The sequence below is a fragment of the Myotis daubentonii genome, chromosome 8 (genome assembly GCF_963259705.1).
Source record: "Myotis daubentonii chromosome 8, mMyoDau2.1, whole genome shotgun sequence".
Lineage (NCBI taxonomy): Eukaryota > Metazoa > Chordata > Mammalia > Chiroptera > Vespertilionidae > Myotis > Myotis daubentonii.
The window spans coordinates 41,850,888-41,877,447 of record NC_081847.1 but is presented as its reverse complement, the minus strand read 5'-3'; the positions used below and the strand labels follow the sequence as shown (position 1 = coordinate 41,877,447).

At 41.3% G+C, this 26,560-nt stretch overlaps 1 protein-coding gene across 6 annotated transcripts in view; it reads right to left on the bottom strand.

The window, feature by feature from the left end:
- WDR7 (WD repeat domain 7) overlaps nt 1-26,560 on the bottom strand; it is a 291,854-nt gene that overhangs the window by 58,641 nt on the left and 206,653 nt on the right. For all 6 annotated transcript variants that reach the window (XM_059706176.1, XM_059706178.1, XM_059706179.1 and 3 more), the window contains 4 exons: nt 23,620-23,806; nt 11,226-11,343; nt 8,917-9,066; nt 8,337-8,419 (listed from right to left, as the gene is read on the bottom strand). In XM_059706176.1, coding sequence (XP_059562159.1) covers nt 8,337-8,419; nt 8,917-9,066; nt 11,226-11,343; nt 23,620-23,806 — 538 coding nt within the window. The remainder of the gene's footprint in view (nt 1-8,336; nt 8,420-8,916; nt 9,067-11,225; nt 11,344-23,619; nt 23,807-26,560) is intronic.

The window sequence follows — 26,560 nt, the reverse complement described above, 5'->3', positions numbered from 1 at the left end:
TCAATTGTGCATATGGAAATAGCTCAGATTTTGGGGTCAGAAGGATTTGTCTGCCTGATAAATATCTACTCACTTTTCAGTCTCGTTTTCCTTTTTGGGCACAACTGCCAAGCCCCACCTCTGTGTCTGTTTGGTCACATCACCTAGGATTCTCCTATGTCTAGGACACCCTTTTATCATAGCATCTTGGCATTTCTCTGATTTACCCCCCTATCTCTGCCAAGCCTACTTTATGCCCTTTAGGGGCAGAAAATGCTACAAAATCACACATGGGTGAAAGACCCACTTGAAGTGCTGGATACCCCAGTGGACTGAGCACAACAGTATGAAAAGCTCATTACAACTGAAGATTCCACACTGAAACCAACCATTAAGAAACAACCATGCGTTGAGTTTTGGTGAATTACCAAGTAAGATAAAAAATTATCTAAAAGGCAATTGAAAGATTCCTCCTTTTTCAATTATATATCTATGTGAGACCAGATTTTCACCCTACAATTAAATATCAAACAACACATGGAAACAGATTAAAGACAGATGCAGATATGAAAATCCACCTGTCTTCTATTAAGCCAGACATTAAAGAAATCTGCAAAAATGTTAAACAATGCTATTTTTCTTAGTATTTTCTTTTGTTTTGGCAAGTAGTTATTTTTCATAAAAATATGTTTTTGTGTCAATATGAACTAAGTTTATTGTTATTTGAAATGAATCAATAAATATTTTTTAAACTTCTCAGGTTTAATTTCTAATACATTAAAAGTCTCTAGATATAACCTTTATAAACTAAAACTCTTTAGGATTTTAAATTTTTAATGGGTTCTGAGACCCACAACACTGAAGACTGAAAAGCACTTGGCAATCAAAAAATTGTAACAGGAGGTAGAGAGAGATACTAGCAAAATAGCAGGGACCAACATCAGATTACAGCAGATTAAGAGGGCACAGAGGTGACAAAATGGCCTGAGTGCATACTCCTTTTCCCGAAGGAAGGGATATGAGAGACTGGACAGCAGGGACAGGAGATGCAAGGAAAGTAAGGGTTTTAAACAAGAGATAACAGCATGCTTTCAGGCTGAGGAAGAGACGCCATTGACAGCAGTTCAGCATAAAAGGGAGAGTAGGATTTTCTGAAGAGCAAAGTCCAAGAGGAGGTGGGAGAGATGGAGTTTAGGATGCAGCCAGGAACAGGCCTGGGCCTGGGCCACACCCTGTCCTCTGATGAGATGGCACACCTCGTGTGTCCCCCTGACATGTGCCTGCCAGTGCAGCGGGTGCACACCCACCCTGTGGAACCCAGACCTGGGTGAGATCTGTTCAGCAAAGCTGGCCTTCACTTTTGACTGTCAGCACAAAAATGTTCTAAATTTATCTGTTTGCAAAATGAAGGACAGGAGTAGGTAATTCATAACATAAGGTCCTTTTCAGATTTGAAATTCTATAACTTATAATTCTATAAAAACCATGCAGCAAGGTCACAGCTTAAGTGAAATAACTGGTGCCATTTATTACGAAGAAATTAAGGACTAAACACGTGAAGCGGCATGGCTGGTCTCATTACTCACCACAGTTATTGAGTGCCTCTATTGAGTGTTCATATTTTCTAAACTAAAAATTGGGACAGAGCCCAACAAAGGATTTCTTTGGAATCTGTGGATTTATTTGACAAGTCTTTAGAAGGCATAAAAGTTAAATTACTCTTGGTTATATATCAAATAAATTGCCTTAACCTAAAAGAATAAAATGCATGAAATAAGGATCTATCTGGGAATTCTCAGGATAGAGCTTTTGGCCAGATGAAGCTCTCTACTAGTTGCTACAGGCACTGCAAGAAAAATGAATGCAAAAACCCCCTTCTTCAAGCCACTTATAATCTGCATAATGGAGGAGTTTTAAGTGACTAAAAATTACATTTAGAGGTATATCTAACTTGTGCTATGAAAAAATCCTGAAATGTCTTTATCTCCAAATACAAATTTTCCCATCAACTTATAATTTCATTAAAGAATCCCTAATCCTTTATTTGTTATGCATTATTTTACTTCTAGTCCCTCAGAACATAATAAAATAGCCTTAAAGTTTAAAATTACATTATGATCACATTATATTTCTAGAGGTACTTTATCTTCCTTTCTAATTGAGGAGCTTTGACAGTTAGTAGCTTATAAGAGCTTAACTTTTTCTCTTCTGAGATTAGTAAAGAGTAGTTTTGTAAAAACCTACACTAATAAAAGGGGGAAATGCAAATTGACTGTCCCTCTGCTACGGCCACCAGCCAATCAGGGTGAATATGCAAATTAACCCAAGAAAGATGACGGTTAATTTGCATACACAGGCGCGGAACGAAGACTGAAGACTGAAGACTGAAGAGACTTGGCTTCTCTGCTGTGGCCAGACCAAAGGCCTGGGTCCCGGGTGCTGGAGGAAAACCGGTGCCAGCAGCCAGGGGAAGGAAGGCCTATTGCGCGAATCTTCGTGCAACAGGCCTTTAGTATATAATAAACCCTTAAGGCATTCATCTTCGAACAAGGTCTATCACATGTATGTGTTCTATACTGCTTTTCTCTTAGTTCAGCAACATCTGTGCATTTCTGCATTTCCATGTCTTATGCATCAAATACCACAGTGTAACGTGAATCAGAGTTTACATGGTGACTGAAAGAGAAATAATTCATCGAACTGTGTCAAGCATGACAGGCTCAGTATTGGCTGGGCTACTATGAGGGACTTCACAAGAATATTCAGGTTCAGTAACAGAGCAACTAAGAACGAAATCTTAACACTGAATTCTGAGGAAACATCAGTGATGTTGACCTTCCCGAGACTTGAAAGAGGGTTAATTCTATGTTCTTAGTGCCCAGGGTATTTTTAACTGAGGTTGATGCATTATTTATTCCCCAGGCAATTAAATGTAAATTACTCAGATCCTAAGAATAATAGATGTCCAGTGCTGGATGGTGCCTTTTTGAAGATCATCTGAGAGACTGACAAAGGCAAAGCAAAGTCCAATGAGATGGGAGAAAATCTAAGACATTCATTTCTTAAATGTTACTTTATTGTACTTCTTACTCTACTTATTGATAAACATAAAATTAATTCAATGTTGCAACGATCTTGTTGCTAATAGATTGTGTTCTAAAAAAAATGCTATTTAATTCTTATATAATTATATAGCCTTATTTGGTATAGTGATGAAAAATCTGGCAGAACTGTTTTTGTGTAACTGTGTTTTGAAGGATGTGGGTGCTGCGTTTTCTCAAGGGCATTAAAATCTAAGTAATTTTCTTGTATTATTAATGGATGCCACTATATTATTCATAATAGCCATAAGACCTAAAATGTGAATTATTAGAAAATATTTAAATCTATGCCTATTGCCCTGGCTGGTTTGGCTCACTGGATAGAGCATGGCCTACGGACTGAAGGGTCCTGTGTTCGGTTCCCGTCAAGGGCACATGCAGGAGGCAACCAATCAATGTGTTTCTCTTACACAGATATTTCTCTCTGTTTTTCCCACTCTCTCTAGAAATCAATGGAAAAATATCCTTGGGTGAAGATTAACCCTACCAGACCGCTGTATGGATTTTTCGGTCATTTCCACACAAAGGTGGAATATTGGCGCTAGATGAAAGGAAGATGAAAGGTAGACCTATTTTCTACAGTGTCTCCAAGTTCCATCTTATTCTAACCAGTTGTTTGCATGTAACTAACATTTTTCTATATCATGTTGGTTTTTTCTCTTTAATGCTCAGGAGCCCAGGTATAGGGGACAGTAAGGTTCAGGGGTTCAGGGCCTCAGGTCTGGTAGGATTAAAAAATAAATACATAAATAAATCTATGACTATAAAACTTACATAGCAGTTAAAATTATCTGATTTTTATATCTTTTTCTAACTATATTATAGAAAAATTCTACAGGTACATAAACTACTCCAGGAAGATCGAGGATATTTCAGTTAATAAAAAGAACCTTTGTGTTTTATTTTTAGGAAAAAATAATAATTCATATTATGTGTATAAGTATTATTTTTGTTTCCATGGCTTACGAAATAAAATTTAAAATGTGTATATATTTCACATAAATAATATATGTACACACAAACATATACATACTCATACTACGTAAAGGAATTAGGGGCACTTATAGACATAAAATAGCAAAAAGAAAAGACAGGCCTAAGGTATGAAGATGAGGTGAAGAGAATGGGGGGTGTAAGTCATAATTTACAAAAATTAGGCAGGAATTTGGGCTTGAGCTGCCTATGGCCAAAGCAAAATTCTTTAATTTAACAATACTGGTAAATGTGGAAAACAGAACCAGACTCACATACTAGTTCCTTGGACAAAACAAACAAAAAATGCCCAACATTGTGATTTAAAAGAAATGTCTTGACTGAGTCTTCATAGAAGGGACCTTGAACAATGTACGACAGAAACATGACCCACAATAAACGCACTCGCCATCTCCTTCTGACACCCTTGGAAGGCTCCGCAAACTGCTGGCATGATGCTCAAGAGGGGCGTGGGAACCCCACTCTGAAGGAGACCAGAAATGGGGCCCAAACACGCAGCTCTCTGATGCTTGTGTTTAATCTCGGGATACACACTAGAACATGGAGAGGAATAAATGGATCGTGTACCCACTTAACTAGCTCTAAGTCAGCAGTTCTCAACCTGTGGGTCCCGACCACTTTGGGGGTCGAACGACCCTTTCACAGGGGTCGCCTAAGACCATCGGAAAACACATATGTATTGTTTTTGTGTTTAATCACTGTGCTTTAATTATGTTCAATTTGTATCAATGAAAATACATCCTGCATATCAGATATTTACATTATGATTCATAACAGTAGCAAAATTACAGTTATGAAGTAGCAACAAAAATAATTTTATGGTTGGGAGTCACCACAACATGAGGAACTATATTAAAGGGTCGCGGCATTAGGACGGTTGAGAACTACTGCTCTAAGTGTTCTCTCTCTCTCTCTCTCTCTCTCTCTCTCTTTTTTTTTTACTGAGTTTTAGGTAAGAGCCAATTGATGAACAGCTTGAAGGTATAATCCTTGGCCAGCCTTCCATGATGCTAAGGGCAAGTCTTTAAAAACTAAGGGTGGCATCATAAAACTTTTGAGGTCCCATCTAACAATCCATAATATATTGTCTCTTCCTACTCACATTTGGCATAAGCTACAACCTTACATTGTTAATAATCTTTCTATGTTTACGGGTTGACTCTTAAATAAGTAGGCTTATGTGGCTTTTACACTCACAGCACAGATAATATTTGACATAATTCATAAGAGATAGTCAACAACTGTTTTTTTATAAATCTGGTGTTTCATAAAGTTATGTCTTATAAACCGTTCTGGGAAAAGAACTACAGATTTTTGCTTAAACTTTGATGACTTCCCTTTGCTTATAGAATAATGGCCTAATTCCTTCATTTGAAATTCAAAGTACTATACTAAACTCCCATCCTCAGCCTACATTCTAGCCAAGACGACACAGCACTTACCAAACCCACTGTATACTTTTGTGCCCTCAACATCTGCTGGTCTGGTTCTCTGTGCCACTCGAGATGCATGTGCCCATTCATTCTGCAAAGCCCACCACCTCAACAGCCCCTCAGTGAAGTGTTCCCCAAACTCACCACCTCGTCTATCACCACCACCCAACCCCCTGAGAACAAACGCTTCTCTTTACCTGGCAGCCCCTTTTAGCAAATCATTGTCACAAATACTATTATGGGTCTGCCTTCTCCTTTGTGAATCTTCCTAAGATTCCCATATCCAGAGTTCAGCACTCCATTTATTGTCCAACCCTATCCCTGGTATGCAATTCTCCTCCAGCACATGACACAGCCCCATGGCATTATTTATCTTTATAATTACATGAGACCCTGTGCTTCTTCAGGATATCATCTCATTCATCACTGTATCCCCAGGGCCTAGCTAGTACTTGATACACAGTAGGTGTTCAATAAATGTTATTAAATGAATAAACAAAAAAAAATTGCTTTCTGTCAATCAGAAAAAAACTCGTACTAAGCATTCAGTTTAGACACCTGCTTCCTTAGCATTGGAGCAGGATCCTTACTCTCTGGTGATTAAACAATAGGAATCAAACGTGGATGTGCAGCAAACGAAGGTGACCCAAGGAACTGAGGACACTGCTTGGGAAGGAGGCTGCCCTCCGGCAAAGGGAAGACTCGGGCCCTGTAAGCACCACGGATTCCTCGCCTGAACTCCCGGAGGCTTGTTCACACAGCAGTGACTGGTGCTGTAAGGAACGTTTTGCTACCATTCAGTAAGATCAGTCCTAGGAAAAACGCTTCCTCACCTCCACTAGGTGACAGACAAATGACCATTTTCACCTAGACATTTCCTTAAAGAACAATAGACTGGGACTATAACAGCTACATTAATTCTTAATATCAACTATCTGCATGAAAAAATCCAGTGTGTACACTTTTTAACAAAGAGAACATAAACCAGAATTAATGTGGCATGATGTTAAAAAATTACAGTATTCTATTATGCCTAATGTATATCACAAGAAAATATGCATCTGTACACGTGTATAATACAACATAGTCTTTTCTTATGTGTCTTCATATTTTAACTTCTGGATGGTGTAAATCAGAAAGAGACTCAAATATAAAACCTATTGTAAAAATGTAAAATACATGAGCATGCTTATAGAGTGCAGTAATTAATTCATCAAATGCTTGCCATAATACTCCGGAATACAGAAAACGTAAAGATGCATAGTGTAATGTCACTGCTCTCAGGAAACGTATAGCCTAAAACAAAGCATTCCACCACAAGGTACTCATAGAACTTGCCGGGGTCCAACCCCAGCAGGTCCAGGGGTTCCCCAAAGGTGTGGACGGAGTCGGCGAAGAAGGAATGACACGGAGACAGTGTTCAGTTGATCAGCAGCCTAGCCAGGATCTCTAGCCAGGATCTCCAGCCAAGTTCTGGTCTGGATCTCCAGAGAGGTTCTGCTGTTTATTGTCTTGTTACATCCGTATTTATACCAGTTGATTTTAATCCTGTCAATTTCTATTACAAAGGTTAGGGCGTTTCTTATCTCCATTCCAGGGAGTAAAGATTATGTAGCTTAAGCATGATTGTTTGTAGTGATTAACTACCCGCCTGGCACTTAGTTAAGGAGTTTCATCCCCTCCCTGACTTCAGGGAAAAATTCCTACCTGGGGAAACAACCTTTCTAGGAGAGGCATCCCCTCCCTGACTTCAGGGAAAAATTCCTACCTGGGGAAACAACCTTTCTCGGAGAGGTGACCTTGGTTAAAACACACAGCGCTAAGGGGAGCAAACATATTAAGAACAGTATGCTATATACGCCAGGTCCCTTGAAACATATGCTGTGCAGATGTTTCTTTCCTGCAGCGACTGTGTCAAGCAGCAAGGATGGACCGGCTTCCGGCAAGAACTGAGCAAAAATAACTAAAATTACTGACCTTGTCTTAAAAAGAAAAATGTATGTAACTATAACCAACTGGTTGCTCTTTTAAAAGGAAAATAAATATAATGTTACTACATTTTGAAATTTAAAAAATCTTCATTTCATAACAATTATATGCTATACACATAAAATTCTTAAGGTTATAGTTACTATATTCAGTCCTGTTTATAAAAGTTTTAACTGCTCTTAGCTTCTTTTCTTGCTTTCTCATAGGCAAAACACATACAATATGTAGATGCTGGCCTTTAAATTAAAAATAAAATTTACCAACAAAAATGTGGCATAAAGGGCCCTAACCGGTTTGGCTCAGTGGATAGAGCGTCGTCGGCCTGTGGACTGAAAGGTCCCAGGTTTGATTCCGGTCAAGGCCATGTACGTTGGTTGTGGGCACATCCCCAGTAGGGAGTGTGCAGGAGGCAGCTGATCGATGTTTCTCTCTCATCGATGTTTCTAACTCTCTATCCCTCTCCCTTCCTCTCTGTAAAAAATCAATAAAATATATATTTTTTTAAAATGTGGCATAAAGGGTTCCATGGACTGCCAAGTATATTTTCCCTCTCATGTCCGAAGCTTCCTCACTCTCCTTTTTTTCATGTAAATGTTAATTTGAGTACCGATGTAAGAATACAGGCATAGTCAATAGATGTTATCTTACTCATTTCTTAAGTTTTGAGAAAACTTTTTCATGTTGTGTTTTTATTATAGACCGCCTAAACTGTTTTAGAAAGCAAGCAGATATTAATTAATGATTGGATTTCTAACTGAGCAAGACTACTAACCACGTTCAAGATTTCTTAACAATTATTTGGTACTGACATTACTTTGCGTGCTATCGAAGGCTTCTTTACCTGCAGATGGCTGGGAAACACTCCTGAAGACCTTTCTTTTTAACTAGAGATCCTTCGAGGCAGTACATAATGATGTCCATCACCTTTATAGGAAGGATACAAATCAAAAATTAATTTCAAATTCTTAATTTTCCAAATTCAAATTATTAACTTAGGCCTCACTTGCCCATGGAAATTCTAGGCAGTTTAATTTTAATATTTACTTAAAAAATAAAGTATATTTACTTTATACTGCAGGCTACCTTTTACCTGTGAAAAACATTTATAAGACAATGCAATAAAATAAAGAACCCACTTATTTCCTTTAAAGGCTGTTCATATTTATATGCAGTATAGTGACTTTTATTCAAGCATACTGTATGTGTTTTGTTTTATTTATAATGGAAGATGCCAAAGAGAACATGACTTTACAAATTACTCTAATGTAGACCAATTAATTCCAGGTGAACGATATATGAACACAGCAATCGCTTTGATTTTTGAGGAAATTTAAATAAGGTGTCTTTTAGAGATGTATATTACTCCACTGGAATATTTCATTCAGGCTGTTGATGTGTCATTTAAACCAGGGTATTCTTACCTCCACAAGAAGATCCACAACATCTGTGGGCATCTTTTCAATGAGAATTTCAATGACTCTCAAAATTTCCCCTTTAGCTCGTGCGAGAGCGGTCGTGTGTATATTCTGCTGCGACTGGGTGTTCGCGGCCAGAGCAGTGTGTCTGTGTACCTGGGGAGACATTCCGTGCTATACAGATGTGGTGGACCCTTGATAGAGTTTCCCACTTCTAGCCACTGGAAATTATTAGTACAGTAGATGCGTAAAAAATCAACAAGAACAAACCTCCTGGGGTGAGTCAGGAAATACTTCTGATCGCAAAAGCAGGTATTTAGTAGAATAAAAACCCAGTTAAGTCTTCTCTAATTAAGTTCTCTAAGTTCCTGGATACATAAGACTTTAACACAATATCACCATGACATTTCTCAAGGAAAGGCAGACTGAAGGTTTGTGAGGTTGGTATATATGGCACTGAGGTGGAGAGCAGTTAAGGGCTTCAGCAAATATAAGACATGAGACTTGCTCTCAAGTAATCACAGTAAGTGATGTTTATATGGCACTCACTAGGTCTCAGGCACCATGCTGGGTGCTTTACAATCAAGTTGGTAAATTAAAATAAGCATGCCTTAAAAAATAAAGAGCACTGTAAGTAATGTAAGTGTAGTGTGATTTCCCCCATACAAATTGTAAGTCTTACATGGTTCAGAGGAGAGAGAGCATCCGTCGGCCCTGGACTGGCCAGCGGAGAGTGGGGATGGGGATGGCGTAGGGGACTCAATCACAGAGAGAAATACTTCAGTATTTTACTCAAAAACTCGAAGTGAAGTGGAAAACTTGTTTTTAAAAGGTAATAAATGTGGACTATTACATTAAAATATTTAAAAATTACCTTCTAACCAAGTGCTGAAATAGAATAAATTCAAAGCATGGCTCTTCTAACAATTCATTTAAAAATACTCATATATGTATACGGTGCAAATTAAGTAAAAAACACAATTAATATAAATACTTTTTTACTCCCTTTAAAGAGACCGTTTAATGCCTGGTGTTTATAGCACCTGCACATGTGGTCAGACTGAGGTAAATAAGGCTTATGCAGCATATTCAATATTACTATCTGTGCATATTCCACTGTTGAGAAAAACTCGTAAAAAAAATTCCCTAAGTCTGTTCATTTTTACATACATACACTTTATACAAATATATCACATCTATAAGAGATATAAACGCATACATACATATATGTATATTTTAAAGACATCTGTCACTTTAACACTGTGTACTATTAGAAAAACACACACCTTTAGGTCTTCAAATTTATCTTAGCTATGAATTCAAAGTCCCACTGCTTCTTAAAAACCCATACAGCCCACTGTTAGGACCTCCCTTCCTCCCTTCTAGCTGCCTTCATGTCACAGTTATTTGCTGCGTGCCCATTCTGGATGGCCCTGGGGCAGACACAGGCCCAATAGGTTCCAGGTTATCAGAGCAGACTCAGAAGTGTTTATTTAGCATTTTAAAAACTCATCTCAGCTACAGGAAAAACAACTCAGACAGGGCCCATACCCCACAAACACGGAGTCTGCACGTTCCTCAGGCTGAAACGGAGTAGACCTCTAAGACACTTAGGAGCCATCATCCTTTCCTGCCCTCCCACTGCTGAGGCCTATGGGAAGATCCTATAATTGGTCCATTGTTCCTCACTAGTTCCCCAGTTAGATGTGGGCAATTAGTTGGAACTAAGAATGTGGGAATCAATTGGTATTCAAGTCTTTATTTGTGACATGTAATAGGAAAAACAATTAGCAAGTTTATGGCTTACATTTTTGCTTACAGTTGGAGAGCCAATGTGAAATTAGAAGTCTGGTTTTGATTACAGGTAGATACACTTGAAAAATGTAAAGGCCTTTAATATACAGGGTGGGCAAAAGTAAGTTTACAGTTGTTCATATGGAAAATAATGGAATCATTAATAAATAGTAATTTAAGAATAAACCATGTGTTCCATGTACTCCCAACTGTAACACTTTTGTCCCGCCCTGTATTTTATTTTGAATAAGCCTGCTCTATCAGATTGAAGAATTATTGTTAAATATTTCCAAGTGAATGAACTTCTAGAACAGAAATGAATAGAAAAGCAGAGAGTAATGACTGGGCCACTGTGGAATTTGGTGTGCTCACAGGTATAATGCATTCATTGCAGGACAAAATTATTAACTTTGCAGTGTTCTAGAACAAACTGGCAGGATGATTTGTGGATACGGACCCTCAGCTCACAATGCCCAGTAATCCCTCTAAATGCGAGGACAGGGCCCTGAAGTTCCACTCACCTCTTTGGCTATGGTGGTGAGGAAGGCGGGTGGTCTGGCAGTGGCAATGAGGGAGAGGGCATGCCTGGCCGAGCGGGCGGAGTCAGCTGCTGGGCTCAGAGGCAGCCCCATTGTGATGCTAAACAGGGAGCAGAAAAAAAGGAAAAAAGAAAAGAAGCATTAGAAATATAGACTGAAAAGATTAGACACAGCTTATAATGTCAGTTCAAGGTCAATGGGAGCACTCAGACAGTTAGAACATAATGGACTTGCAACAATGAGCAGTGATTAGGAGTCAGGGTGTTCTGGCATCAAATACAAAATCGAATAATTAACCGTGAAGATTGAAAACAGTATGTGCATCTGTCCAAAGTGTTACAAACCCCTTGTTAACAAATTATCAAGAACTAGTTCTGAATACATATCACAAAGCTCAGAATAAGGCAAGAACAAACATTTTGTGGAAATTTTCCATTTCTTGCCTTAAAAAAGTTAAAGGTAATTTTGTTTATGAGGCCACATTAAAAGGCTATATTTAAGGTCACAGATCTGAAAGGTAGCAAAATTCACTCCTGTCCATGATATTGGACTGAGAATGACAAGATTATTTTTAGCTTGTATATTATTTGTAGTTTAAAATATCCTTAGTACTGCTGGTTTAATCCCACACTTAATACCTTTAGAACCAATCTACCACTAATCAGCATGCTTTGCCAATAGTTAATTCATATTAATAAAAATATTATAGTAACTGATACTTAGTCTGGCATTGTCTAGGCTATACACAAGAATATGCACATGATAAAATAAACCTTTTGGAACTGTGAGAATGTCCTGATAGAAGAGTGATGTTATTTCTATTCTTTTGCCATCCCTAAAACATATAAATGATATCACTGTTTCAAAGCTTCTTTTATACAGAGTACTATGGAAAGTATAAACTTTTAATTAAAATGTAGCATGTGATCCACACATTAACTGTATACAAGGTGTATTTTGTTATTCAATAAGAGACCCAATAATAGTCTGTCTCTCTAGTTAAATACTTTTTATATTAAACTAGAGGCCTGGTGCACGAAATTCATGCGCAGGGCAGAGGGGCAGGGGGTAGTCCCTCAGCCTGGCCTGCAACCTCTCGCAATCCAGGACCCCTCAGGGAATGTCCAACTGCTAGTTTAGGCCCGATCCCGAATTCGCCTGCCTGCCTGATCACCCTAACCACTCGCCTGCCTGCCTGATCACTACTAAACACTCGCTTGCCTGCCTGATCAACCCTAACCACTCTGCCTGCCTGCCTGATCAACCCTAACCACTCTGCCTGCCTGCCTGATCAACCCTAACCACTCTGCCTGCCTGCCTGATCAACCCTAACCACTCTGCCTGCCTGCCTGATCAACCCTAACCACTCTGCCTGCCTGCCTGATCAACCCTAACCACTCTGCCTGCCTGCCTGATCAACCCTAACCACTCTGCCTGCCTGCCTGATCAACCCTAACCACTCTGCCTGCCTGCCTAAGAGCCCCTAACCTCCTCTGCCTCGGCCCCCGCTATGGGGGCTTCGTCAACAAGGACATCTGGAAGGACATCCAGAAGGTCGTTTGGCTGTCTGGTCTAATTAGCATATTACGCTTTTATTATTATAGATATCCACATGAAATTATAAGAAGATATGACCTGCTCTAATTAAAGAAGTCTGTGTGCTGCATGTGTAAACAGGATACGTTGACTAAAAATTCTCAAAAAGTCTATCGGTATTTCTGTAATTGCTCTGAGAATCATTTTGAGTTTTAGTTGAAAATAAAGATGCATTATGTAGGCATTCCCGCCTTTGTTAAAAGAAAGTAAATTGATTATAGAAAATTTTGCTTATAATTTCTTTGTGACTGTTATGCTGCTTAAATCTTTGAGAGTATAACTGTCAAAGCAGGAACTCACAGGAGAGAGGATGGAGAACCTTCCTTTGATGTTTACCACTAAAAAGAAAGATGTGAGCTGAAAGGAAAACACACATATTGAACAGTCAACAGAAGGAATGCACTGGGGGGCACGTCCCCCCATGGAAAATCTTGATGCCAGCATTTTCTGTAGGGGCTGGAGAGATGCTCAGCAGGAGAGCAAGGTGGGGTAGCTTAGCGAGTTTCTTCTCTGAATTAAACTTTAATATTGAGAATTCAGCAAAAGAAATGTTTACTTTATGAGTAGTGCTGGGACTAGATTGTTTAATAATTATAAAGTTTAGATCATATTTTAAGTAATGTTTTAAGACATTTAAATGCTCATTAAACTGTTCAAATTCTCTATATTTCCTCTTTTCATCAATGCGAATGAATAGGTGTTGATAATATTGACAGGCTGAGACAAACAAAAATGGTATGTTAATTGAATAATCTGAACAAACCTAAATCACGTTTCATAAGATCAATAAAAATCATAGAATATTGGAGTTGGAAACGATCCCTTAGCAGCATCCCTGCTGAGCAGTGAGCCACAGAAAAGGAGAGTCTGTCTCCCAGGCAGCCTATCCCACATCTGGAAGATGGATACAGAGGAAAGAATCTGGGCCCGGAGCCCAAGGTCTAGGTTTGAAGTCAGGCTTCTGATGCTATTATTACACCTCGTCTTGTATCTGCCCCCAAACAGCCCTACAAAGTGAGGGATGTCAGTATGTCATGGAGAAATCAGGTCCAGAGAAGTTCTGTGAAGAGCCAAGGTGGTAGTGAATGTCTTTCAGGAGAGCTGACCTTTGGAGAAGTTAAGGGGGGGGGGGGCTTATTATATTAGAGTTCCCTGAATTGATGATTGGTAACATGACTCACTCAGTGGCTTTGGGTGAATGGCAACTGCACCCCTGAGAGAGGTTTCTGGTGGTGTGCGGCAACACTTGCACTGCAGCTGTTTATTCAGTATCAACGGTGGTTTGAATAAAGATACGGGGTGCAAGGTTATCAACTGGTGTGCATATTAAGTTGTCAGTGAGAGCAACTGTATTAAATACCAGGACTGGGATTCAAAACGTCCTCAGGAAGATCAAGTTCAACTTCATGAAGTGCTAAATGTGGGTGCACATGGCCGGCTTTACAGGTGGGGGAGAGGTGCCACTGCTCCAGCGAGCTTAGGCAACAGCCCTCGGGCTGAATTTGAACCTGTGCATCTATGTTAGTGAGGGGGCTGCCTACAGAACCAGGTCGTATCAAGGAAAATACAGTGATAGAGAAGGTGGCACTCCTGCTGAACTTCATGGCTGTGGGTGCCTGTCTGCCCTCCTCATGGCTGTACTGCTCCCTTAGGTGCTAAGAGATGGGGTTTGGTTCTGCAGGACAAGCGTCATAGCAGGTGACCTCTTGGAGGTGGAAGCCAGAGTTCTAGTCACATAAACAGGATCCCAGCAAACTCACCACCCACATCTAAGTCCTCTCTTCCACACCTTCTCCTCCTTGTATGGAGAAGGAACATTTGGGGGAAGCACAGAAGGGTCTGGGGGGGAGAAAGAATAAGAATGAATGAATATGCATATGTGTGTGTGCACCTAAGGGTGGGGGCGATCAGCTGACAGACTTTCAAGGCTCAGGATACAGTGGCAAGTGGATATTTCCCCCGCCGTAGTGCTGTGCCCTGTGGCCACCTTAGTCTGAATAAGCACAGTGTCTGTAAAACGGGGACACAAGGTTGATGCGAAGATTTCATGAGCTCCAAGATGCAAAAACACCGAGCCCTCATCTGACCTGTATTGCACATACAGCAGATGTTTCTTCTGACCAAGGCGCCTCCACAATCAGAAACAAAGCAAAAAGAAAATGAGATCAGTGAACAGCAGACCATGGGCTTCAAGTCAAAGGCCTAGTCACACAACCAAACTTCCTCCATCTCAGCAAATGATCCCCCGAATCTGCAGATCTAGGAGGAGAAGTGGTCAAGTTTGGTGATGAGTGGTGGGGTCCAGAAGAGAAGCTATACAAAAATGGGGGACCTAGCTGATTTGGCTATGTGGATAGAGTGTCAGCCTACAGACTGAAGGGTCCTGGGTTTGATTCCAGTCAAGGGTACATGCCCAGGTTGTGGGCTCGATCCCCAGTAAAAGGGTGCAGGAAGCAGCCGATCAATGATTCTCTCTCATTATTGTTTCTCTCTCTCTCTCCTCTCCCTTCCTTTCTGAAATCAATAAAAATCTTAGATAATAAAAGACGAATATGCAAATCAACTGAACAGCAGATGACCTGTCGCTATGATGCGCATTGACCACCAGGGGGCAGACGCTCAATGCAGGAGCTGCCCCCTGGTGGTCAGAGCGCGCCCGCAGTGGGAGCACTGCTCAGCCAGAAGCCGGGCTCACAGCTGGCTAAGGCAGTGGCGGTGGTGGGAGCCTCTCCCACCTCCGCAGCAGTGCTAAGGATGTCTGACTTAAGCCTGAGGAGCAGGCCTAAGAGGGCAGTCAGCCATTCCCCAAGGGCTCCTGGACTGCGAGAGGGTACAGGCCAGGTTGAGGGACCACCCTCCCCCTCCCCCCTCCCCAGTGCACGAATCTCATTCAACAGGCCTCCAGTACATTTTTTTTTTAAAAAAAGAAAAGAAAAATGGGAAGGAGGCCAACCAGAGACCTAAAATTGTAAGCACTGCCCACTGAGTTCAGTGGAAGCTGGAACAGTTGAATGTAGAGGCATCAATGTGTGCACCTGAGCGATTCCCACCATCAGCATCTGGCAGCTGGGGCACAGGCTCGCACAATGTGGACAGATCTGTGTTCTAGGTCAGAGCTCTGCAGTGACCTTTAGAGCATCCACAGTGTAAAAGCAGGAGGGTAGTGAGTGTGATGACAGAGAGGAGTTGCCCGGGCATCGGGGAAGAAGACAACCCTCGTCTCTGTCCTCTGGGTCCCCATCAATGTGCCACTACCAGGGCAACCTTCCAAAAGCACCAACCTTATTCCACAGTTAACCTGCTTAAAAGCTTCCAGTGGCTCCTACTGCCTCTAAGATAAATCTTAAACTCCTTGGCCTGAGACCCCAGGCCCTCCATAATCTAGTTTCACTAATTCATAACTCAGTCTTTTCAACACCAGTGCTCCTGAGGCAGGCTAATTTCAAGGTCGGTCCCTAAAATTCTGTTCCCGTTTCTATTGTAGTGTTTTGCCGGTGCTTTTCCCATTCTCCCTTCCCTCCCCTTTGTTCAGTTCTCCTGGAGGCGCACACAGTATTCTGCAATTGCTGCAGTACTCAATTACCTTCTGTTGAAATATCAACCACCACCAACAACACCTGTTTATTCTGGGCCCTTAGCCCTGACTCCCATCCTGCCAGGCATTATAAATTTTGTACTGTGAACTCTGTACCCATTGGGACCATACCCTCTAATCCTGTGTCTCCCCCCAACGTGCCTAGTACAGGCCCTGGATGACGTGGCAGCTCAATAGTTCTGCACTAAATGAAGTTACCTGGCAGATTCAGCAGAAAAAAAATCACTTAAGCCAGTTATTTGACTGAATTGACCAGGCAATGAAGTCAAAGTAATTGATCTGGTAGTCCCAATGGGCACAGTCTAATTCTGCATGTAGTTCTCTTTAAAGTCAGGAGTGCATGGCGTGTGATAGATTCTAACTAACTGAAGAAGGATCATATTATTAGGGGCTTGAAATTAAAGGGGTGTCTGCCTCATTCTGGAAGCTGCACGTACACAGAGAACTCACTCTTTTCATCAGATTCTGCTTATCTGGCTGTGATGCATATTATTTGTTATACAGGCTTATAGGTAGGGGCTTTGGTTTCAGTCTTTATTCTAAAAAAATATGGTATGACACACTCTCTATTTTACTCAGCATTTCAGTATACACATCCAAAATGAAATACCAGAGATGATAGATATTATAAATAAAAACATGAATAGAAAAACGGCCCACTCTGTCTACACTCATTCCTTACATGATTGCTTGTTAATCCTGCCCTAATCCTTATTTCATTGTGGTAAAAGCATTTTAAAAGTTACATATAAGACCACTTCAGTTAAATGTCACTGCCTACAATTGTCAGACTTGCCCATCTGTCAAATAAAGGAATGCTGTAGGGGAATATTCAGGGGAAAAATACTTAAACTTTCATTGAATAGCCCACAAGTCACATTCAACAGTGCAGTGGACTAAATACTTGTGTCCCCCTTAAATTTCATATTGTGAAACCCCAAACTCTACTGTGATGGTATTTAGAGATGGGCCTTTGGGAGGTAATTGGGGGCAAATGAGGCCATGAGGGTGGGGCCCCCATGATGGGATTCGTGCCCTTATAAGACACTGGATAGCTTGCTAGGTCTCTCTCCCCGGTCACGAGCACAAAGAAGTCACGTGAGGACACAGCACAGAGCAGTCACCCAGAAGCTGAGTAGAGGCCTCAGCATGAAATCTGCTTTGCCAGCATCTTGATCTTAGACTTCTAAGCCTCCAGAACTGTGAGAAATAAATTTCTTTTGTTCAAGTCACCAAGTCTATGGTATTTTGTTATGGCAGCCTGCGCTGACTAGGACAAACAATAACAGGGCATTGAAAACAATCGCCATCAAAAACAAACACTAACGTTATCTAGAAAATGCATACTTAATTACATAACATCTGGGGATTCAGCTTACCCTTCCTGGTAAAGAAGCTGTGTTAACAATTGTCTTTAATGCAATAAGGAATCTTCAACTTCTCTCTGTCATATTGGACCTTAATTTGATAATTCATAGGTGACATTAATTTCCTAAACTCAAAGATGGCAATTCCTCCAACACATGCTTATTTTTCAGACCTATGTACTATATGCTGTATACCTTCACCGTAAATAAAACTATGCTGACATGATTTGGTTTAATGGTTTCCTCAGATTATAAATTTTCTATTAAAAATAAATGTAACCTGAATAGGAAAAATAGTTTGAACACAGAATTTTAAAGCACCTTAGTGTTTATATGATGTGTTCCGTTCTCTACTCCCAGTTGGCATTTGATAAAGAATTCAAATGCTACCTCTTTTTCTCCAACTCCATTTTGTTTAAAGAGAATCTTTCTAACATATGGTGCTTGTCTCTGTGTCAGTGAAGCATGAGTAGCTTCCAGAGAGTACACATTTCTATCTTAATGTTTGGCAAACTGAGTATTCCAGAAAAGCAATGGTCTTGTGCACTTACTCAGGCCCCGCAGGCATGGGCGTGTGAGGGGAGAGATTGGCCCCCTTCAGCAGCCAGGCCAGCCTTACTCTGCTGCTCTCTTTCAGGGAAAGGCCCTGCAACATGAACTAGGAAAATGAAATCAAAATCACACACCACACCACATAGCAATGTAAGTCTAGCCAACAGCACAAGGACTTTTCCGTCCCTTTATAAAGTAGAATTTTATACTGTTTCTAACACTTTACCAATATATCCTCCTATATAATAAAGAGGTAATATGCAAATGGTCGTTACACTATGACAGTAACGACTGATCATGAGGAGGGCAGGGCAGTGAGCTACAAGCTGCTGAGAGCTACAAGAGGGTGGGGCAGAGAGCTACAAGCAGCGGTGGGCAGGGTGGCCAACTGAGGCAAGCGGCAGCGAGCTACTAATATATATACAACGATAGTATTATATTTGTAAGAAATATAATAGTACATTTTTCTATTTTCCCCACAGCTAGCGAGGGTGACTCAACCTATGCTTTCGATGAAGTGCAGCCTCCATTTTGAATTAAACAGTGCATCATGAATGAGCTGCCCCATAATCATTCACTTAAAAACATCCCTCCCATCTGCTTCTGCCAATGGGTCAGTTGCCATAGAAAGGGTGGCATAATTATATGGTATGGGCACAGCAAAGTGGGAGTCGGGAGACCCAGGTCATCGCCATAGCTCTTAGAGTACCATAGTGGCCTCAGTACCATTGTGGCCTCAGACAAGTTGCTTAATCTCTCTAAACCTTATTTTTAATTAACGGCATATTGAGGGTACTAGGTAAGAAGATTTTCATCTCTAAAATTCTATGGCATTATTAAAATGTTTATTGCATGTAAATCACTTGATAGTTATGAATAAATGAGAATATTTATTCTTATACATTAGCTATGCAATATTTAGCATAACACATAGCCAAAGCAGTCAAGAAGCTTATCTCATATTTAAATAGGCTTTTAACTTCTAGAAGGCACAAAATTCTCAATGAAAATAATTTCATTAACAATATCTTAAAAATCTGAAAAGTACACTGAACTGACCACTCTGCATCCTTTTATTAGGTTGCTTTTAATTAACTACTCGGTTGGTCTGTAATTCTGTGGGTGTTAGATTTTTTTGTTGTTTAAGAACAGTTCATCGATTTTTAGAGAGAGAGGAAGGGAGAACAGAGAAACCATTGTGAGAGCACAACATTGATCGGCTGCCTCCTGTATGTCCCCACCAGGGGATCGAACCTACAACTTGAGCATGTGCCCTGCTGGGAATCGAACCAATAACCTTTTGGTGCACAGGACAATGCCCAACTGACTGAGCCACACCGGCCAAGGTGTGGGTATTAGATTTTGAATGCTAGGTGGCACCCTGGTAAAAGCATGGTTTTTAGAGTCAGTGAGACCTGAGTTTGAACCCCAGCATTTTCCTGTGGACAAGAAGAGAGAAGATTCGTATTTTGCTCATCTGCGAAATGGGGATGATAATGCCTATTTCTTGAGCTTCCCTCTATTCAGATGGGAACGCGTGTGGACTGTGTAGCACAGAACTTGTGGCAGGTGCTAAAGCAAGGAAGAAACTCACTAACACTCTTTTTATAAAGTAAAAGGCAAAACCAATGTTCCCTTCCACCCTAATTCTATTCCCCAGAGGTAACTAGGAAGGAAATCATGCTAGAGTTTAGACAGAAGCATGCCACAGTTTAAGTTCTGCCAGAAATGGATAAAATTCGTTAAAAGCAACATTTACTTTCACTACTCGGCATCTTCCAGGCACACCTGTGCTGTCCCATCTCTGTCCACTGGCACGTCCTTGTCCTCCCCCTCCTCTCCTCATAAGCACCCACATGAAGCTCTCTGTGCGCACTATCTGATCACCCCGCTGTCCGTCTCCTCCTGCTCTGACCGTCAGACCCCTTCCTCTCGTCCTCCCTTCATGTTGTGCTGTGTCCAGGCGGGTCTTACCTTTCCTGCAAGACTGCAAGTGCCTTGGAGACAGGGTCTTTGTTGTCTGAAACTTTACAACAATGTACGTGTACTATCTAACACTGTTCCTCCCACACATTAGCTGCTAGTTAATAAACATAGTTTAAAATTGTGCAAAATATTCGAAAACATTAGAAAATAACTGGTGAGATTTTGATTTCAAAGATGGAAAATTCGAAGTCACATTTCTAAAATAAAGGCATTGTTCATTCTGGAAAACCCCCTATTCATCTTGAGCCATATACAGTTTGTGCAGGCCTCCCGGGAGTCATCTCTGATAGAGGAGTCCATATGCAGGAGAGGAAGGGAGAAGGAAACTGCTATAAGATGCATCCCCAGACTAGGTAGCAGGCCCCTCCCCAAACCCCATCCCTCATCGACTCACAAGAATGGGAAGAAAGAGGAAACCACTGCCTGTGCTTTCTTTGTCAATAAACACCAACTGAAATTTTACAAAGCAAACGCTTCTTAATGAAGCAAACTCGACACTGCCGCCGCGAGCAGGCAGCTGAGCACGGGAATCATGTCGACAGTGAAGCAGGTACATAGGGCGGCAGAGGAGACTGTGAGCATGAGGTGCTCACATAGCCCCCTTTCTCCCCTCAGTCCTCCTGCAGCCTGTGCCAAGTGCGTCATGGGTGGAAAAGGCCATTTTCAATCTAAATCTTGTTTCAGATTAATAAGCAAACATTTTCTTGCTTATTATGCAATTTATCACGATGAAAATTACATTGAACTCCTCAAGGCTAAATGCTGATGCATTCATTTATTCGGAGCGGTGTATAGAGTCATACTAATCTTCATGACAGAAAAGGATATAATAGCAAGGTGTAAATTACTTACCGGAAAACTATAGTATTTGTGTCTGCAGACATACTACATGTAGATAAAACATAAGTGCATCTTTATGTTTGCTGATAAAAGTTTCATGTAAATGTATCCAAAAATAAAATATTAAATACAAAGCCTAAAATAAAGAAAGGCCTACCACTTCTCTTCCTAGGCAACAAAACAAGAGTGAATACTCTTGAAATTGTGTTTAGTTCCGATTTGAAAATAATCAAAAGTAAAATTTTAGACAATCAAAAGGTGTGAAAGGCTTCCTAGGACACCCAGGGAGCTGTGGTCACAGCAGCCAGCACAGGGCTCTTTGGAGGGTGTACATGGCACCCACAGCCAGGGGAGGGCAAAGGCTGGAAACACATTCTGGGGCTTTGCTCAAAGGCCAGCTGCCTCTTACTATGGCCACAAACTCAAGGGCTCATATTTCCTCCTAATCCTTAAAGTCAGTCGAGAACCTTCTGACCATCAGTATCCATAAACTATGCTGGCTCCCACTATGTCAAAATGTTCATTCTAGAGATGGGCAGGACCTGATTTGCTGAGCACCAGGACAATGACGCTGCACTACCACCAGGTAGGTAGCATTTCATCTTTTAGCTAATACTCTTCTAAGCACTTTGCATATATAAACTTGTTTCATAGCAACCTTCTGAAGTAGGTACTTTAATTAGCCCCAAGTATAGTTGGAACTGAGAGAAGAGATGAAGTAATTTGCTGAAGGGCATACAGCCAGGGAGGCACCCAAGTGAAGCTGGGGAGCATGGAGCTATGAGGTGATAGGGAGGACAGCTGCCTGTGTTTGAAATAAATACCTGCCTCCTACCAATCAATCCTGGGATTTGGGGCTGGGCATGTCCGGTCTGTAGACAAAGTCAAGCCTTCAAGTCTAGGCTTCACTTGTCTGTCTGGTCCCCACTTTCTGAGCCCAGAGCAGCATCAGAAAGACTACAGTCCCAAGCATGCTGGAACAGAAGAGAACTTGGGGTCTGAGAAAGGCAACCAAGAATAAAAGGGCAGAGAACCCGAGGTTTTTGTTAAGGATTAACCATGATAAGAATGAAACTCCAATCATTGAGAAGATCAAAGAGGTGATCACATTTACACTAAGAGGGACATCGTGGGACAGTTCCAGAATTCCTACCACTAGGCATTCACACTCACAAACAGAGAGAAGTGGTGGTGAGGATGCAGAGAAAATGGAACGCTTGTGCATAGCTGGTAGGAATGCAAAACGGTGCAGCCACGGTGGGAAATAGTGGTTCCTCAATAATAATTTAAACATAGAATTACCATATGACTCAACAATTCCATTGAACATAGGTATTCAAACCAATACCTGTGCATGAATGTTCATAGCATCATTGTTCACAATAGCCAAAAGGTAGAAACAACCCAAATGTCCATCTACAGATAAGTGGATAAAAACAAAATGTGGTACATCCATTAAATGGAATATTATCCAACTATAGAAAGGAAGTTAGTTATTAATACATGCTACAACATGAGTGAACCTTGGAAAGATGCTAAGTGAAAGAAGCCAGACACAAAAGGCCACATATTGCATAATTCCACTCAAATGAAATTTTCAGAATAGGCACATTCATAGATAGAAAACATTAGTGACTGCCAGGGACTGGTGGGAGTGGGGAGAATAGGGAGTGGTTGCTTAATGGATACGGAGTTTCCATTTGGAGCAACTACTACGGGAACTTATAGCAGTGATGGCTGCATAACCTTGTGAATGCACTTAATGTCACAGAATCATTGCTTTAAGATGACTATAGTGGCAAGTTTAATGTTATGAGCATTATATCACCAAAAAGGGGGGGGGGGGGGCTTCCTCCAGGAATCAGGAGGCTGAATACTTAAGTCAACACTACCCTCTCCCACCCACCCTCCACCCCCCACACTCCTAGCCATTCCTGACCAAGTGTTTCCATTTAGTTCATTTTAGCAAGTCCCTCAGCTCATCTTCCTACTCCATTACTGTCATCATTGCTCCCTAGATCATTGCAACCTCCTATGACTGGTCTTTTACTGTGTGCAAGTAAAACCTCAATAAAGGCGACTTAAAAATCAAACTGAGTACAAAGAAATAATGCCCCAAACTATCTGGTCACACATTCTATTAGTAAAGCGATTTGGGAAATACAGTTTTCCTTATAAATGATGTTTATACTATTATTAGCTAACAATCACAATAAACAATTTTAAAATTGTTACTGACTGATCATTCATGGGCTCAATGCTAAATCCCAATGGTGTTAAAATTACAGGAACAAACTTCCCTTTCATTGTCCACATCCAAAATTTCACATATTGAGACATTTGTTTATTTTTCTACTAAAAACACACAATTTATAAAGGGTAATCGCTGGCGACAAAACACAACGAAGACCAATCGCATTAACTGGAAGGGAGCACGTACTTGGCCAGCTGCTTCTCGGCGTCAGCGCAGAGTTCCAGCAGCCCCATGAGGACGGCGGACACGTCCATGTAAGGCTCCCACACCGTGAACCCGCGCCCGATCAGGTCGATGGCTGTTCTCCGGATGGTACTGTGCGGAGGAAGCTTGGGGCTCGGCGGCTGCAGCAGAAGAAACGTCAGTGCCTTGCCTAAAATTACAAAATAAAAGGCAGAGCAATAAAGTAATATTAATTCTGTGATGTGTTCTTTCAAGCATATTTTCAAAATGTAAACCACTTTGGATTTCTTTCTTTCCTTTAACTGAAAAAGGGTTTTGAACAGAGAGCTAGATTATGAGAGATCTTGAGTTTACAGTATGTGGCTGAGCATTATGTAGGTGACAATATCTCATACCATATTCTGAAGTGTTTTAATTCCATAAAAAGTACATATAAATAAGTATACACAACTTCAAAAACAATCAGTGATCCTAAATTTCCAATGTTTCTCCCTACTAAGCATTTTGCAAGATGCAGATGGCTTCAAATGATAGAATATGGGGTTTCTTCACCTCTCTTCTGCATCTAACAGAATTCACGTGTCAAACACTTCCCACCGTGACACCTCTCTTTACAATGTTCACCCACAGGGTGAGGGATGGAGAAGGCAGAGCGTGTAGCATGAAAAAGTGTTCCCTCCTAAGTGTGTACCTCCTCCACTTCCTGGTGTTATTGAGTATGAGGGTATCAGGTCAGGTGTGCAGGAAATTCTTCACGCAGTTGGTTAAATTAAATGCAGCTCGCCCAGCCAGTGTGGCTCAGTGGATGAGCATTGACCTATAAACCAGGAGGTCACGGTTCAATTCCCGGTCAGGGCACATGACCGGGTTTCGGGCTCGATCCCCAGTAGAAGGTGTGCAGGAGGCAGCTGATCAATGATTCTCTCTCATCATTGATGTTTCTAGCTCTCTCCCTCTCCATTCCTCTCTGAAATGAATAACAATAATAATAATAAAACAAATACTGCTCATATGATGTTTAAATCTGTTGAAATGATCTAGATTTTAATTAACATGTCCTACTTTCTGGTGAAGACAATGCTGACAGTTTGTACACATGCGCCCAGTGGCACTTAAGCTGCAGAAGCCCTTCTCCTTCAAAACGCATTCTGACATTTAAAAAAGAAAAGCACCAGAGACTGTGAAGAGCAAACTGCAATTTAAAAGAGGGGGTTTTTTTTGGTGTGTTTGTTTGTTCTTTGAGAAAAAGAGACAAACAGTTTATAAATCATCCAATAGTAGACTGGGTAGGGGAGCACAAGCTTCAGATTTAAGACAGAGGATTAACCACAGTTTCATAACTTATTGGGGGCAGGCTTAGGAAGGGACTCAGTAAGCCTCAGTTTCCCTGCCTGTAAAATGGGGATAATAGTTAACTCTCATGAAGCATCTGAGTGTGAAATGAATGTTGCCATACGTGGCAGTCAGGGCTGAGTATGAAAAACATGTTGAGCTGGTTTGTCTTAAAAGTAGGAACGTGGCATATAAACTTCAGTGCATTCAACAACGACAAACACTATGTTATGGCCGACTGCTGAGTGAGAACGGTTGAAAAGGAAGCGAAGAGAGGGAAAGGGCATCACAGGGCCAGGACGAGCGTCCGTGGCTGCAGTCTGTAAGATAGCGGATCTGAGCTTCTTCCCTGTACAGACCCTTCAAGAATCTGTGGAAAGCCATTGGTCCTTTCCTCAGGCAACTACATACATATAATCTACCAAATTCTGCAGAAAATATCTCAGGAGGCCATGGCCCTTGGGCTAACACTGCGTGCAGCAGACAAAAAAGGAACCTATATAGGGAAAGCCTCCTTGAGAAACCATCCCCGACTCATACTTCATTCATGCATGCATTTGTAAATTTTACTCTCACACTTAGCCATGTAAATGTATGGAAAGCTTCAAGTTTTGTGGATCACAAGAATATGCACTCCTTTAAAAGGGTGAATCCGTTGCTCTCCATTGTCTGCCAGCACTTGTGTGCCCTGTACCACAGGATGTTTTTAAATGCAAGCATTTCTGCGCGTTTCCCTTTTCCTCAGCAGGTGCCTTGAGGGTAGGACTGTGTTTCATATAACTTTGTGTCTCCCCAAACACCAAGCACAGAGCTTCGCACACATTATGGACCTAAACGGGAAGATAGGTCTGCCTTTACGGCATGCACATTTCTAATGCAGCTCCCTGCCCCAGCTTGTCAGAATAATACTTCAAAATGTCCACAAGTCTACCACTTTCTGTGTCTTCTTTACTACTAGGGGCTGCAGAGAAACCTCCCCCGCTGTTCCCTGTGGACGCCCCAAAACACCGCGGCGATGGCTTCCAATCTAAGGGCTAGGGCTCCCTGGAGGTGTATCCTGGGTAAGTGATATTGCAAAGGGGAAGTGAAGTTCCCTGAGTACCATGTTTTATAGCATTTCAATCATCATTTTCCTTAACTGCCCTCTCCCCGTTCTGTATTCGTGACAGGAGAGAGCACTCTGGCAATAGAGGGACCCGGCTGGTTTTTCTGAGGTGGGAACTCTAGAGGCAGCTTCCTCACCACTCTGACAATTTCTTTTCTGGTGAGCAATAATAAACAATAAGTGGCCGATTTCTTGCTATTTTCCATCATTTTCCTGACAAAGTTGGAAGCCCAGCCTAGGGGATGTGATCACTTGCCCTCTGATGAAATGACAGAGAAGGGAAAACAGTAAGGGTTCTCTGAAAGACCCCTGGCCCTGTATGGCCACAGCAAAGTGTGACCCTCCCCTACTCAGAGCGAGGAGGATGCCCAGCCCAGCAGGATACGCAGGTTCCCTGTGGCCCGTCACCCCTCCCCCTAAATCACTTCTCACAAACAGCAAACAAACGTCTCCTCCAACATCTCTCCCTGTTTAGCTCTCCTCCAAGTCTCTGGTAACACAGGGCAC